This window comes from Cynocephalus volans, chromosome 12 (genome assembly GCF_027409185.1).
Source record: "Cynocephalus volans isolate mCynVol1 chromosome 12, mCynVol1.pri, whole genome shotgun sequence".
NCBI lineage: Eukaryota > Metazoa > Chordata > Mammalia > Dermoptera > Cynocephalidae > Cynocephalus > Cynocephalus volans.
The window spans coordinates 65,269,077-65,285,574 of record NC_084471.1 but is presented as its reverse complement, the minus strand read 5'-3'; the positions used below and the strand labels follow the sequence as shown (position 1 = coordinate 65,285,574).

The 16,498-nt window shown below is 34.7% G+C and overlaps 1 protein-coding gene across 1 annotated transcript; it reads right to left on the bottom strand.

Moving 5' to 3' along the window:
- Positions 1-12,042: 12,042 nt before the first annotated feature.
- On the bottom strand, positions 12,043-13,430 carry LOC134391694 (olfactory receptor 9K2-like). The gene is made up of 2 exons (XM_063115671.1): positions 13,377-13,430; positions 12,043-12,546 (listed from the first exon to the last, which is right to left on the bottom strand). The coding sequence occupies exons 1-2, from the start codon at positions 13,428-13,430 to the stop codon at positions 12,043-12,045; spliced, it is 558 nt and encodes a 185-aa protein (XP_062971741.1).
- Between the last annotated feature and the right edge of the window lie 3,068 nt (positions 13,431-16,498).

The following is a 16,498-nucleotide window of genomic DNA, read 5'->3' as shown; positions in this document are numbered from 1 at the left end:
AGAACAACAGGTTATGGACTCCTGAAAAAGAAACTGGAAAGCATCTCTGACAAATTGCATGCACAGGCTCAGAGAAGTCACATCCTTCTCAGAAAGATTTTAAATGCCTTCAGAATTTCTTGTGGGGTTGATTGGTAAGGCTCTTCCTCTGTACAAAGCAAATCTGTAAACACTGGTAGGGGTGGCTATTTTCTCAAATGGGTGGGTACCAACACAAAGTTATGATAGACATGAAGAAACAGGGAAACATGAAAACAAGGCCTCCAAAGAGGAACAAAATATATCTCTAAGAAGCAATCCTAAAGAAATGAAGATATATAAATTACCTAAAAAGAATTCAAAATAACCATCATAAAGATGCTGTAGAATTTCAAGAAACTATGTATGAACAAAATGAGAATGTCAAAAGAGAGATTGAAAATACAAAAAAGAACTGAACAGGAATTTTGAGGCTGAAGAATATAATACTGAACTCCAAAAATCACTAGAGGAGATTTAACAACAGACTTCATCAATCAGGAGAATATCAAGAAACTCAAAGACAGGCCATTTGAAATTAGTTGGTAAAAGAACCAAAAAGATAAAAGAAAAAGAGTAAAAGAGTAAAGAAAGCTTAACAAACTTATGGGACATCAAGTGTAAAAATATATGCATTATTGAGGTTCTAGAAGAGGAAAAAAGAAAGGTAGAAAACTTATTTGATAAAACAATGTCTGAAAGCTTTCCAATTCTGAGGAGGAAAATGGACATCCGGATTCAAGAATCCCAATGGACTCCAAATAGGATGACCACAAAGAAACCCAAAATGGCACATTATAAGCAAATTTTCAAAAGTCAAAGACAAAGATAATTTTGAAAGCAGCAGGAGAAAACCAACATCACATGCAAGGGAATCTCTATAAGACTATCAAGATATTTCTCAGCAGAAACCTTGCAGGTTACAAGAAAGTGGAATGATGTAATGTGATGTAAAAAATGCCAACCAAGAATACTATATCTGATAAGACCCTACGTCAGAAATGAAGGAGAAATAAAGACTTTTGAAAATGAACAAAAATTGAGATACGTTTGTTAGCTTACCCCTTCTGTTCATGGACGCTGCTGAGGAAGCATTGCTAAAGTCTTCCCACTGCTGTCATGTCTAAGTCAGAGTCTACTAAAGAGCCCAAACAGCTGCAGAAGCTCGTCATCAGAGGGTTGAGCTTTGAAACAACTAATGAAAGTCTTAGGAGCCATTTTGAGCAGTGGGGAACACTCATGGACTGTGTGGTAATGAGAGATCTAAACACCAAGCACTCCAGGGGCTTTGAGTTTGTGACATATGCCACTGTGGAGGAGGTGGATGCAGTCATGAATGTAAGGCCACACAAAGAGGATGGAGGAGTTGTGGAACCAAAGGGCTGTAGCAAGAGAGTTTTCTCAAAGACCAGGTGCCCACTTAACTGTGAAGAAGATCTTTTATGGCTTCTGGTCTTATGGTCAGGTCTTTTATCCATTTTGAATGTATCTTTGTGTATGGTGTACAATAAGAGTCCAATTTTATTCTTTTGCCTATGAATATTCAGTTTTCCCAGCAACATTTATTGAAGAGACCATCTGTTCCCCATTGTGTCCTCCTGGTGCTCTTGTCAAAAATTAGTTGATCATATATGTTTGAATTTATTTATAGGCTCTTTCTTCTGTTCCATAGTTTTTAACTTTAATGCTAGTACCATGCTGTTTTGATTGCTATAGCTTCATGTTACAATTTTAAATCAGGAAGTGTTACGCCTACAATTTTTCTTTCTCAATATTGCTTTGGCTATTGGAGGTTTTGTGGTTTCATATGAATTTCAGGATTGCATTTTCAATTACTGTGAAGAATGCCATTGGAATTCTGATGGAGATTGCATTGAATCTGTATATTGCTTTGGGCATTAAAGAGGACACTGAGATTACTTTGAACAGTATGAGGAAATTGAAGTGATTGAAATCATGACTGACCGAGGCAGTAGCAAGAAGAGAGGCTTTGCTTTGTAACCTTTGATGACCATGGATAAGACTGTCATTCAGAAATACCATACTATGAATGGCCACAACTGTGAAGTAAGGAAAGCCCTGTCGAAGCAAGTGCTTTATCCAGCCAAAGAGGTTGAAGTGGTTCTGGAAACTTTGGTGGTGGTCGTGGAGGTGGTTTAGGTAGGAATGACTGCTCAATAGCAGAAAAACAAATAATACAATTGAAAAATAGGGAAAGGACTTGAACAGACATTTCTTTAAAGAAGACATAAAAATGTCCGACACATATGTGAAAATGTGCTTAACATCACTAATCATAAGGGAAATGAAAATTAAAACTACTATGAGATATTACCTCACACCTGTAAAAATGGCTGTTATCAAGAAGACAAGTGATAACAAATGTTGGCAAAGGTGTGGAGAAAAGGTAAACCTAGCACACTGTTGGTGGAAATACGGATTGTTAGGGTGATTAAGTAAAATAGTGTGAAGTTTCCTAAAGGAATTAAAAATAGAACTATTATATGACCAAGTAATCCTTCTTCTGAGTATATACTCAAAGAAGATGAAAGCACCATCTTATAAAGATATCTGCACTCCCATGTTCGTTTCAGCATTATTTACAACAGCCAAGATATGTATAAAGAAAATGTGGCATATAAATGAAACATTATTCAACATTATAAAAGAAGGAGATCCTGCCATTTACCACACGTGGATGGACCTGGAGGATATTATGCTAAGTAAAATAAGTCAGATGCAGAAAAACATTGCATAAATGTTTATGTAATATATATATATATATATATATATATATATATATATATATATATATATATATATATATATGTCAAGAAAAAAAAAGAGCTCAAATACACAGAGAGAGATAGAGAAAGAAACAGTGGTTACCACAGGTTGGTGGGGGAAAGACAAGATGGGGAGATGTAGGTCAAAGGATACAAAATAGCAGATACGTAGGATGAGTCTGTCTGGACATCTGATGTACAATATGAAGACTAAAGTTAATAAAACTGTATTGTATTAGGGATTTTGTAAAGCAAGTAGATTTTAACTGCTCTTATCATACAAAAATGCATGTGAGATGATTGGTATGTTAATCTGCTTTTCCATAGTAACCATTTTACTATCTACATGCATTCTAAAACATCATTTTGAACACCTCAGTATACACAATAAGATTTATTTGGAAAAACAAAATATGTACCAAAAAGAACAAAAAAAAAACACCAAAAAGAACACAAACAGCCTGATTAAAAAATGAGTTAATGATCTTAACAGACTCCTCATCAAAGAAGATAACACAAAGAAAATAAGGATGTAAAAAGATGATTGACATCATGCATCAACAATAATGTGTATTTATCTACTTTAATAGTGTGTTGGTCAAAATTCAGAACATTGACAACACCAAACACTGATGAGAATGTGGAACAACAGGAACTCCCTTTCATTGCTGGTTGGGATACAAAATGGTATAGCTACTCTGGAAGACAGTGTGGCCATTTCCTACAAAACTAAACATACTCTTACCATATGATTGTACAATAGTGCTCCTTATATTTACCCAAAGGCTTTGAAAACTTATGTCTACACAAAAATCTGTACAAGGATGTTTATAGCAGCTTTATTCATAATTGCAAAACCTTGGGAGCAACCAAGATGTCCTTCAGTGGGTGAATGGATAAATTAACTGTGGTACATACAGGCAATGGAATATTATTCAGTGCTAAAATGAAATGAACTATCAAGTCATTAAAAGACATGGAAGAAACTTAAATTCATGTTACTAAGTGAAACAAGCCAATCTGAAAAGGCTATATAGTATAATTCCAACTATATGACATTTTGGAAAAGACAAAACTGTGGAGATAGTAAAAAGTTTGCCAGGAGCAAGGGAAGAGGAAGCAATGAATAGGTAGAGCACAGAGAATGTTTAGGTAAGGGAAACTACTGTAAGAGCCCACCAAAGCAAATAGTCATAGACAATTAGACTTAGAAGAGCAATTTTGTAGAATACAGCTTTAAGAAGAATGCTAGCCATAAGTAAGTCTTTTTGTAACTTTGGCTCAGAGCATAGCTCATGGAAAATGCTGCTGAACTAATCATTCTTCCTTTAGAGTCATAGCTCTCTGGGAATAAGACAGCATCTAGGTTTTGGGATCTAGATAATCTTCATGTCCCAAGAATGAGTTGGAGTTGAAGAGTTACAAGACTGACTATGAGATAACAAAAGCCTGGAGTCAGCAAGATTGCATGTAGCAGCCTCCTGACGGAAATAGCTTCCCCCTTTATTTCCCATACCTTTCCCTTTAAAAACCCTTGCAGAGGCTTCCGAGCCTTTGAGACAGTTTTTAGTCTGACTGTCTCTCAGGCCTGGTAATAAGCTTTGATACCTCACATCAACCTTGGCCTCTCCAGTCCTTTATTTCTAGTGAAGAGCGTGGTCACACTTGGGTGCTAGCAACAACTTTGCAAGCCAGCTAAGGTGGCGTGCATCCCACCCCCACCCCCAGGTGTCCTGGCCTTTCCCTGGATTCCATTGGTTGGAATAAATAAGCTCATTTTAAATTTATTGATAAAGTGAAAATAGAAATGTCTTCAGAATTGTCAACATACATTTTTGCCTGGGTTTACTGGTCAGACAGAATTATATTTGTCTCTAAAAGACATTTTAAGGTTAAAATTATAAACCCAGCCTAAAACAGAATAATCTTTGATTGTATAGTTGTTTGATAAATATAGCTAAAAATGTTGTTAGTTCAGTGAAAGAAACTGTATCTTCTGAGTTATTGACAAAGTACCCACATGTTTAACTTTGAAGTTCTTACTTAGATAGGCATCTGATATTCACAGATTATAAAGTGGTTAACATGGGATTAACTTAAAATGTTGTCTGATATCTTGGTTTTCATAAGTAATCTAGATGTAATTGTTAAAAATAAATAGGGTAAATTAAATGATACGTGTTCATTGAATTTCTAGATAATTTCCTAATAAAATATAATACCAAGACATTAATTACTCAGTATAAATGCAAGCTTATATGCTTTGACTTCTTATTTCAAAGAAACAAAAGACATGTAGGTTTATTAATGAATATGTTCTGTTTCAGATTAAAACCTATGGTTTTAAACATTACAAAATACGTATTCATGGAATGCTTTGGTATATAATAGAAATTGGTTGCTTCCTAGGTTTTCACTAAACTTAAGGTTATTAAGAGCTAAAAGTCAGAGCTTATTGAAAGTTATTTCAAAAGATAAATTTAGGAAGTTTTAAAAAAGGATAATTTTTTGCAAGAAAGAATCTTATGTAGCAAACTTTGTCCTAAAATAAAATAACTGGTTAGCTAGGAAAGAGTAAATATAAGATAAAACAGAAAGTTTAAATCATGTCATAGAAATGTCTAAGTTGTAATAATGGTTTGTGAAGGGTAATTTATTAAAAAAAATTATATTTAATTAAGCTGGCAATAATTGCAAGGAAATTATTTCTAAATCTTTCTAATGATTGAACTTTGATATTAAAAAGACACTGATAAAGAACAGAATCACCCCCACAACAGCCGTCTTCTAAACTACAGTTTCTACTTTTGTCATGTTTTTTCTGAGATTCATTTAATCTCCCTGCTTCCAGGTTGAAAATTCTGTCTTCATTTAGGATAAAAATTTTATTTCTTATTGGTGCAAAATCTTATTTCTTATTTCTCATATGTTGTAAAGTCTTCCTCTTGAAGCTTCTTAGATTCATATCTCAGAGGTTTAACTTTTTCTATATCTCACTGTCTGTAATTTTCAGGTTATAATTGCCTGCAGCCCTCACTTTTCCTACCCTTGAAAAGGTTTAGATAACTGCTGTTATCATCTAACACTGAAATGTTGTCTTTATTAAGCATTTGATTACTTGGGAAACTGAGCTTTGAAAGGGTTAAGGTTTTTATATCATTTAACTTTCTGAGTTGCTTTTGAAGTCTCTGATTATAATTTTGGTTTAATAAATGGCTATTATTTCACAGTGACCTGTGATCCTGTTTCAATGAATTAAGTCCTTGGGATTTTCCAGTTGCGCCCCTGGAAAACTTCATATAATATATCTATTATCTTGTGGGGATATTAAATGATTAAGCTTACTTGGTAAATTATATGACAAATTACATTTGTTAAATGATAAATACTATTAGATCCTCTTTCAGTTACATTTATGAGTATGTTGGTGATAGAAATATTCTAAAGATAATATAAAATTTATAAAAGTCTGATGGTCTTTCTGTGACCCTATCAGTCAGATTTGGGTTGTTATGTTAAGGTGCTGTATGCAATAGAAAAAATCAAGTTTCCTGGCCAACTGTTGATTATAACAAGTTTTCATTAGATTTTAACTATGACTATTCTAAGTCTCTGTTATCCACTGTTTTGATTTTTTAAAAAGTCATCTGCAATCAGATTAGTAAAAAACTGTAACAAGTACTCTTAAATACAGGTTACAAATAACTTTCAGACCAATGGACAAAATGAAAGTTTTTCAGAACTCTAATAAGAAATCTGGTGGGTTTACAAAACTGTTAATCAAGATCAAATTAATTGGATAAGGTCAAATAAATGATAAAGAAAATGCTCTTATTACTTTTACTTAAAACACTGTTGGTTCTTTACTTAAAAGTTTTATTTTCAATATTTAAGAAAAACTGATATCTTAAGCTATCTATACCTACAACAGCTTAGTAAAATATACTTTTATGAACAAAGAGAGAGTCATTTGTTTTTTTTCCCTGTTTCCTCCAAAGTTTGAAAACTGTGGGTATTCTTGTGATTTTTATGAAAATATGGTTATTTGGCTGTTTACATAGGTTCAATAAGAATTTGCTCTCTTTTTAACAGGATACAATTTAAAACATTGATTAAATTGTTAAGGTCTTGACTGAATATCATACTTGAGAATGTGCTTAAAGAGCTTGACTTCAAGTGTTCTCAGCCTTACAGTGAATAAATAAAACTGTCACTTCCTGGCAAACCCAAGAACCTTAAGACTGAGGATGAAGTCCAATGTCTGTCTTGATTTTGCTTCCTAACTTCAAGAGGTTATTAAATCTGAAATTCCTATATGATCAATGTAAAGACAAAAAGTTATGTTTCTAAAAAAAAAGCTATAACACACCTGTTATAAGATGGTAGCTCTGTGCATTGTATTTGATTTTTTCTTATCTATAGGTAGATTGGGCTAGATCCTGAATTCTTTTAGGCTCCTCCAATGCACTTTTCTTCCATAAAATCACTATGAGCAATTTTTCACAACTGACGGATTGATGCCCTGACCCACCCAGTAAAAGGGATCTGAGTGGGGAAGAACAGTGTTTACTATGGTTCTCTTTTCTATGAAAGTCTAAGGGAGAATGGTATTATAGAAACCCTGTCATAGACAGAATTCCAAAAAAAAGGGGTGTTAAAGTCAAAGGCAACAGAGGTGTCCACTCCTCCAAAAAAAAGTTGAAAAAGAATTCCCCATGTTTATGATTTTTTCTGGAATTAATTTTGCAATTGGAAATTTTATATTAGCTAAAGAATTGCATTTGGAGTAAAGCTTTTCAGGTTTATCATTAAAACATCCTAAAAAGAGACTGGTTTATTATTAAAGATGGAGAAAATGATCTATATAGGCACATGATATTTGACTGGAAAGGTTAGGGTGGGTTTAAATATTTGCCTTACATCAACTACAAAATGTGTGTTCCCATTACTAGTAATGTAGCTGACAACAGAATAAGCAAGTTTCAATCAAATTGAGCAAAAAAATTGAAGGCAAAAATAAATAATATTATAAATCAAAATTGGACATGACAACAGATACAGAAAAGAGCATAGTGAATTTTTTTTTTTTTTTTTTTTGTCTTTTTGTGACCGGTAAGGGGATCGCAACACTTGGCTTGGTGTCGCCTGAACCACGCTCAGCCAGTGAGTGCACCGGCCATCCCTATATAGGATCCGAACCCGCGGCGGGAGTGCCGCTGCGCTCCCAAGCGCTGCACTCACCCGAGTGCACCCCAGGGCCGGCCCAGTATAGTGAATTTTAATTTGTATTTTATTATCAAAGTTTGTGGACATTAATTATGCAATCCAAAATATTAAATAAAAAATTAGATAAATAAATAATTCATAAGTTTTAAATTGCATGCCCTTCTGAGTATCATAACGAAATCTTGCACTGTCCTACTCTGTTCCACTTGGGACATGAATCTTCCCTTTCGCCAGCACATCCATGCGGTGTATGTTACTTACCTGTTAGTCACTTAGCCTCTCAGTTATCAGATTTACTGTTGTGTATTGTGATGTTTGTATTCAAATAAACCTTATTCTACTCAATAATGGTCTCACCGTGAAAGAGTAGTACAACTGGGAATTTAGATATCCTAAAGAGCAGCCATAAAATGCTTACTTTAAGGGAAAAGGTGAAAGTGGGTTTTCCACTTAATAAAGAATTGAAAAAATGTATGCTGAGGTTGCTAAGGTCTATGTTTTTAAAAAGTTCTTTTATCTGTGAACTTGTAAAACAGGAAAAAGAAATTTGTGCATGTTTTGCTGTCCCACCTCAAACTGCGAAAGTATGGCCACCGTGCATGATAAATGCTGAGTTAGGATAGAAAAGGCATTACATTTGTGGTTAAAAGACATAATCAGAAAACATATTCTGATTGATGGCAACATATTGCACCAGATTAAACTAATATTAATTAAATTAAACTTTTTGATAGGTATTTATATATAGATTAAAACAGAGTATATATAGGATTTGGTACTATTCATGGTTTCAGGCATCCACTGGGGGTCTCGGGACATATCCCCCATAGATAAGGAGGTACTATTATATTGAAAAAGCTGAAAAAAAAAAAAAAAACTGTCAGCCAAGAATACTATTTAGCATTTCTGTCCTTCAGAAATGAAGAGGAGATAAAAACTTTCTCAGACAAACAAAAGCTGATGGAATTTATCATCACTAGATCTGCATGGAAGAAATCCTAAAAAAAAAAAAAGTCCTTCAAGTTGAAGGAAAAGATCCCGAAGACAAAGCACAATCAAAGCCATAGCTACCAAGAAGCCTAAGTGGTCGAGTCAAAGAAAGAGTGAAACAGTCAAGAGAAAGGGTCATGGCAACAGTTTTTTGGGATGCTCAAGGCATTTTGCTTGTTGACATTACGGAAGGCCAAAGAACAGTAGCAACTGCTCATTATGAAAGTGTTTTGAGAGAGTTAGCTAAAGCTGTGGCAGAAAAATGCCCAAGCAGGCTTCACCAGAGAGGACTGCACCACGACAAACCTCTTGCTCATTTCTCTCATCAAATAAAGGCAATTGTTAGAGTTTGATGGGACATCACTAAGCATCTTCCTTGCAGTCTTGATTTGGCTTCTTCTGACTTCTTTTTTTCCCTAATGTTATCAGACCCAAGCCTGGCTGCCGGCTGCCCAAACAGTAAAAAAACAAGTGACTCAAAAGTCAAATTGTTGGTGGAATAGGAAGGCAGCTTTATTCCCCTAAAGGAAACAGTAGGCGACCCCATCTCAAAGACTCATTTACTGAGGGGCTAATTAAAAGGGGGCTGAGGGAATGGAAGGTAGGAAATGAGAAGCAGGAGAGAAGGGGACGTGAGCTATGGGGGCTTCACATAAGGGGTCAGGTGCAAAGTTTTGCCAAGACTCCATGTGGTTTTTGCTCTCATCTTCACCATTATCTCAGGGTTCTGCAGGATTTTTATTTGCTTCTGGGTGAAGTCAGCTTCTTTGCAAAGTCTCTGTGCAGGTTTGCAAGGCTCTGGCTGACTTTGCTGGTGCATAGGGTTAGCTTCCAGACATTTGGCCTCGATCACTTCTTGAAATTTCTGCAAGTTTCAAAGGGCAGCTGTTAGTCTTGCAAAGTACTGATTAGTTTCTCAACTGCCTTGTTTTTCTATTTAGCCAACAATTTATAAAGTCAGGGGATGGGGAGAAAGAGAAAGGAAAAAAAAAACCCCTGTCCCTTTTGAAATCTGCCCCCTGCTGCAGCCCAGGAGGTTCTAGGTCCCAACATGGCCTCAGTTCTGCTCACTCCAAAACTAATCTTAAAAATTCTTTAAAGGGCACCTATCACCCATTTTTCCTTCAGTTAATAATGTAAAAAAGACTGCATTGATGTGGTTAAATTTCTAGAATCCTCAGTTCTTCAGGGATGGACTAAATGGCTGGTATCTTCACTTAGAAAAGTGTCTTGAACTTGTGAAACTTACATTGAGAAATAAAGTTTATAGTTTTTATTTTTATCTTTTAATTTTATTTTCCAAGTACTTTTTTGAAGTCCTCTTGTATTGCTCCACAGTCTGATCCTACTAATACTTGGTTCCCACTTGCGAGAATAGTATTTGAGGCCACTGTTTGAAGTTTGTTCTAACTTCAGGAGAGTTCTTCTTGAGGCAACCAGCCTCATGGTTACCTCTTAATTGTTTAGCACCAAATCTCTTTTGTGTTTGACGGGTCACTTATGCTTGGTCTTTCTCACTCTTTGTTTTTAATAAGGTCAGTTCACTTGGGGAGAGCTCTGGAGTTCTGTTACTATGATCTACCTTTCATTCTGTGTAAAACCTCTACTCTACTGTTCCCAAACTGGGGGCAGGAACAGTGGCCCACTTTTCTCAGAGTGACACCCCCACTTTATAAGCAGATTTTGGGGTGGTGTTGGTAGCTCGTGTCTTTTGGTGTAGAACCTGTCTTTTGAGGGAACTGGGACAGCAGCAAAATACTTTTTCTCTTCACTATATATCCAATATTACTGCCTTCATTAAAACCACTGTAACTTCTTACTTGAAATACCACAACATAGTTTAATTCTCATCTTATCCTATAAATACTTATCTTCTGCAAAGAGATGAGTGTGATTTTTGTAAAATGCCCATCTGAACACAATATTACCTTTCTTAAAAATCTTCAATGCATCCCCCCTTCCTGAAGAAAAAAGGTCATCTTACTTTGCTTGTCACATAGGTCTGCATATGTGTAATATAGGATTTCCATGGATTTCCTTTTAAATTTCAACTCTCACTCCCTGCTTTGCACATTAAAAATCAGTTATTAAACTCCATGCATTTAGCCACATAGTTATTTCGCTCTGCATGAAAGCCTGTCTATTTTATCTTCCTCTATTCTGTCTATTTTTAAAAATGGACTTAGAAAGTTTTCCATGACCATTAGATCACTCATCTTGAGAGGCTCCACTTCCTTTGTAGTTTCTATATGTATCTTGAACTGCTGTGTTTAATATGTGACATTTTAGTTTCTCCATCTAGTCAATGTCTCCCTCATTTGATTTTGAGCTTCTTAAGTACAGAAATTAATGATTTATATTTAGGAATTTTCATAAGGCCAAGAATTCATCAAAATTCAATAAATATTAATTTGATGAATGAATGAACACAAGGCATAAATTAAAAATGGATTCTCTTTACTTTCACAAAGTAATAATGATTGCATACAGAGAAATCATGAAATAAATGTATCATTCTTCCAGCCTCTGGACAAATAAAAATGTCTCACATGCCACCCTTATGACTGTGCCCTGCAGAGTATCCGAAACTCTCACTACACACTTGAAAACATTTCTTAAGTAAATCTGATGGTTTTTTTCCTCTGCTTATTACATTAGATTTTGTTACTTCTGCCAATTATATCCCTAACCTCATAACACACATTACTCACTCAAGATAAACAATGCATACTAGTGAACTTGGAAACGTATTTTCCCTAAAAACAATTTACATGGTAATCATTACCTTTACTGAAAATGAGGGGAATTGGGGAGAGATCCATTCCAAAATTAACAGCCAGAAGAAACAGTTTACATTTTCTATTACAGACAATTATAGTCAGCATCAAGTACAGGCTATTCAAATAAATAAACTCCCTAAGATTAAATATTTCTAAGGTCAATGGAAGCATTCCTTGCATTAATGCTTCCCTGAATTACCGTAATGTCCAGGCTTTTCAGTTACATCACTGTTTAAATAGAATTAAATAAAAATATATTTTTTCTCCAGGATCTTTCTCAAAGCTTCTTTGACATCTTTGTTCCTCAGAGAGCAAATCAAAGAATTCAACATAGGAGTGACCAGGAAGTAGCATAAGGAGGCCACTTTGCTCAGCTCAGGAAATCTGTCAGGAGTGAGATACATAAAAAAGACAGCACCGTACAGCACACTCACGACTCCCAGGTGAGAGCTGCAAGTGGAAAAGGCTTTCTTACGTCCCTCAGTGGAGCATATCTTTAGAACTGTGGACACAATATACATATAAGAAACAATAGTGACTATGACGGTAGGCAAGACAATGATGCTGGATAAGAAAAAAGATACCATTTTGTGGATAAAGAGGTCAGAACAAGATAGTCTCTGAAGTGGGCGAGAATCACAGTAAAAGTGGTCAACAACCCGAGAAGCACAAAAAGATAAAGTAAACGTCATCCTGGTCTGAAGAACTGAGCTGATGCAGCCACAAAAATAGGAACCAGCCACCAACTGAGGGCAGAAATGTGCAATTAAATATAAAATGCATTCTTACAATTTAGAAATCTTTGTGAACCTTGGAACTATTAACATTGTAGTAGAGGGTTCCAAATATATAAGCAAAAAATGTATTAAAACAACAGCAAAGTCTAGTCTAGTCTTGTGTACTGTTTTAATAATATTATTTGTCAAAATTTGTATAGTGTCATGTTAACAAATGATAGAATAAACTGATAATAAGTGAAAAATTTAAAAGCAGTGGATCCATAAATATTTGAAGAATCTTCAAATCATAAAAGGTTAGTTATGTTTTATTCAATGATTCAGAAACTTGCTAGCCCCCTTACTGTGGTCATTCCATTAAAATGCAGTATTTGCTTTTAAATAAAGTATTTGTAACCTGCTATCTTCTCAGTGAATATCATTACAGAACAATGTTCTGTTTTTACTAAGATATTTTACATGTTTTAACATGTCATCTACACAGGACAAATTAAACTTATTGTCTTATTAGTAAAGAAGCCAATGCAGCAAAAACAGCCAGAATTTTGTGAAGCCACAGAACGTGATTATGGAAAGCCTTGAAAATTTTTATGTAAAATTCTTTCTTTCCCAAAATATTATTTGTAGAACCTTTGTATATTCCAGAGTAATGGTCAGCAAGCTGTATAATCTATGAGCCCGATTCAGTTTTACTCATTTGTTTACCTATCTTCTGTGTCTGCTTTTGCACTGCAATGGCAGCTTTGAGGAGGTATGAAGAGAGGGTATTTCTTTCTCTTTCAAGATGCTCCTTGGGGTGTTTTTGTTTTTGATTCTAGCACCTAGTGGGTAAATCCTACCATGGCTCTCACTCTTGAAGAAACTCCCAGGCTTCTGGGATCTTTTAAAACCATCTTTTCCTGTGCTTTGAAATTATAGATGGTGATATTGTAAAGAAATATAATTGTAAAAAAATATAATTGTAGGGATGGTAGAAAAATATAAACTTTAGTGTACACAGTTTTGTGACAAATTCTTGCTAATGACATTCTAAGTAAAGCAGCTTCTAAGGGGATATTAAGCAGCTTTTAAGGGGCTATTGAGATGTAAAGCAGCTTCTAAGGGGCTATTAAGCAGCTTCTAAAGAGGCCATACAAAGGGCAGGGCAGGCGGGCCCAAGTACACTAAACATTCCAAGAAGGGAATGGCCCCCACCTGGTTCCAGGAACTGGCTAGTACCTTATCTAAGAGCCTACTGGCCATGCCCCAGGGAAGATATACATTGAGAGAAGCGCCGTTCCTTATCGGGGGTACCAGCCTGCTAAAGCCCACCTGTAAATCTAAAGGTGCCACAGATCTAGATCTATCCGGGTGCCAGCCTGCTAAAGTCTACCTATAAATCCAAGGGTGCCACAGATAACCAACAACTCATCCTGTCATAAAGATCTGTTCAGGAAAAACTGTATAAAAGGTGCTTGTATTGTAAACTGGGGGCCGCTTTTGTCCTGGAGAGAAAGTGAGCCCAGCATGCTGGAATAATAAAACTTCATGTTTATTGCAACAGTCTCTACCTCGTGGTCTTTGTGAGATGAGCCAACCTGATGTGTGGGATTTGTGCATGGTGCACGGGTCTTACAATATGACTGTCTGCTCTTGTTAGTGTCTGTGTTACTTCAATATCCCTTTCTACCTCCCACCCCCCAGCACTTCTATTGACTGTTAGTTTATTCTCTGCATTAATTTTCTTCTGATTGATACCAGCATGATGCTTTTACAATAGAGATAAGAAATGAGTTTATGGGTTATAACCCATTCAAGTAAAAAGTAGTAAATATATCTCTGTATAAATCATGAAAATAAAAGAAGAATCAAGTACTACTCATTCAAATCTGTTTGTTTTATTATTTAGTTTTGTAAGTAGGTTAGTTCACATGTCCTCTGGAGAGACTTTTAACATTCCATTTCCATAGGTCTGATACATTTACTAACTAATAATTTCTTCTCTCATTTTTCTTTTTGCCTTATGACACAATATATTTTACTGGTAAGAGAGACCTTCAGTCCCCAATGAACATCTTGTAGAGGGATCACCCACCACTTTGGTTTCCCTCCCCATGAGAGAATTTCTCTCAGGATCCATCCCAGGTCTATTTATTAGTTTAGTCAATGAAAAAGTACAGTAAACTACAAAATTCATAGTAAGGTAAGAGATAAGCTACAATTTTTACTTGTGCTTGTTCATTTTAGCAAATTTGAGTCATAATCTGAACAGTGAGAAAATGCAATCTGTGTTGCAGAGAAACTTCCTGTTAAACACAGGTATGTTTGTCTTAATGTTTTTGTTTTCTCATGAATGTACTTGATTTTACGTATAGTGTTTACTGAGATAAGAAGTAGTATTCATTCTTGAGGATACCTCATATTTAATTTGTTTACTCCCCATATCCATTTCTTTAGATAGCTTTAGTTACATTTCTTTCTTTTCAAAAAAATATTTCTGTTGAAAGCAAAAACTTGTTTACGGACAACATGAATTAAGGAAAACATGAAGTTTTGTAGTTCACAGACCCAGCCAGAAGTTATTTTGACCATTTCTCTGCCTTCTAAAATTAATCACAGAACATTACTGTTAAGTTTTAATTTTTTTCAAGAAAGTAGAATATTGTACCTAGATCAAATTGATTCTAATATATTTCTAGAAGTCCAATCTGCATCAAACAAATGTCAAAATTAGTGAAACCATAGCTATGACAATAAAAATACAAAAGACATGATCACATACCTTATAATTATAAACTATAATTGCAATTACATAATTTATAATTCCATTTATTATAATTATATAATTTATATACAAACTTATGATTATAAATTTATGTAATTAAACAAGTGTGCTGCTCAATCTCATGACTTAAATAAGCCTCTTAAATCTGTTTTTTAATTTTAGTTTCCTCAGTCATAAAATTAGTACAAAATGTTTTCCTTTCTGTACCTCTTCACTGTATTTTATTAAAGAATTTTATAGTCATAATAACATAATCCTAAAGAAATATTATTCAAACATGTGCAATCTTTAAATTGTTTGGTGTGCCTCTTATCCTTCATATGCACAGACTTTTGCATTTGAATTTTTTTTTTTCCTAAAAAGGAAATGATATCTCCACCCAGGATCTTAGAATTCTTCACTTGCATTCTATGTTCAAAATCCAAAGGGAACAAAATAGTGAAGAAAGGAATGCTGGAGAAGGAAGGAAGGGAGGAAGAAAGGAAGACAAACAAATAAAAGTCTGATTTTATTGTGTTTAGGAAATGTAAGGAAAAATCACTAATGCTTTCAGCAGATGAATTATACCACTAAGAATTTATGTCACCACAGGAACAAAAGTAATAAAAGAAATGATGATATGAGGTTAATGTGTAAAAGGATGAAGTGTTTGTCAGGCTTCTTGCTAATATAAAAAAGATAGCTAGAATGTTATGTATCATTTTACTATAGTGAATAAAAAACTAAATAATCATTAAAAAATGGACTATCATATCAATTGAACTCAATTTTCATTCTAAATCAAAATCTGAAATAGTTTACAATGTGTGTGAGAAATATCTTCCACTGAGAGATGCAACTTTCAATGGCAGTAAACATAATAAAATCAAGGAAAACAGAAACAAACCCCCTCTTGTTTCCAGATATTTTCCTAGAATCTCCATCTCCCAAAAGCACACTTAGATGGTAAATCTGCATTATTTGCAAATAAGTGTATCTGAAAGGGCTTACCAATCATATCCAACTTGTCACTAGGAAACCTTAAAAAACAGTAATCCATTCTTTATGTTCACTGGTGTTTTGTAAAATATTGGGAGAAATATGATAAAATAAATATTCTTTTATGCTGGTTCACCAGTTATGTTTACTAAAATAAGTATTCCAATCACTCATTTCTTTCATTTTTACCATTCCTCCAGTTCCACCTGCATTTCAGCT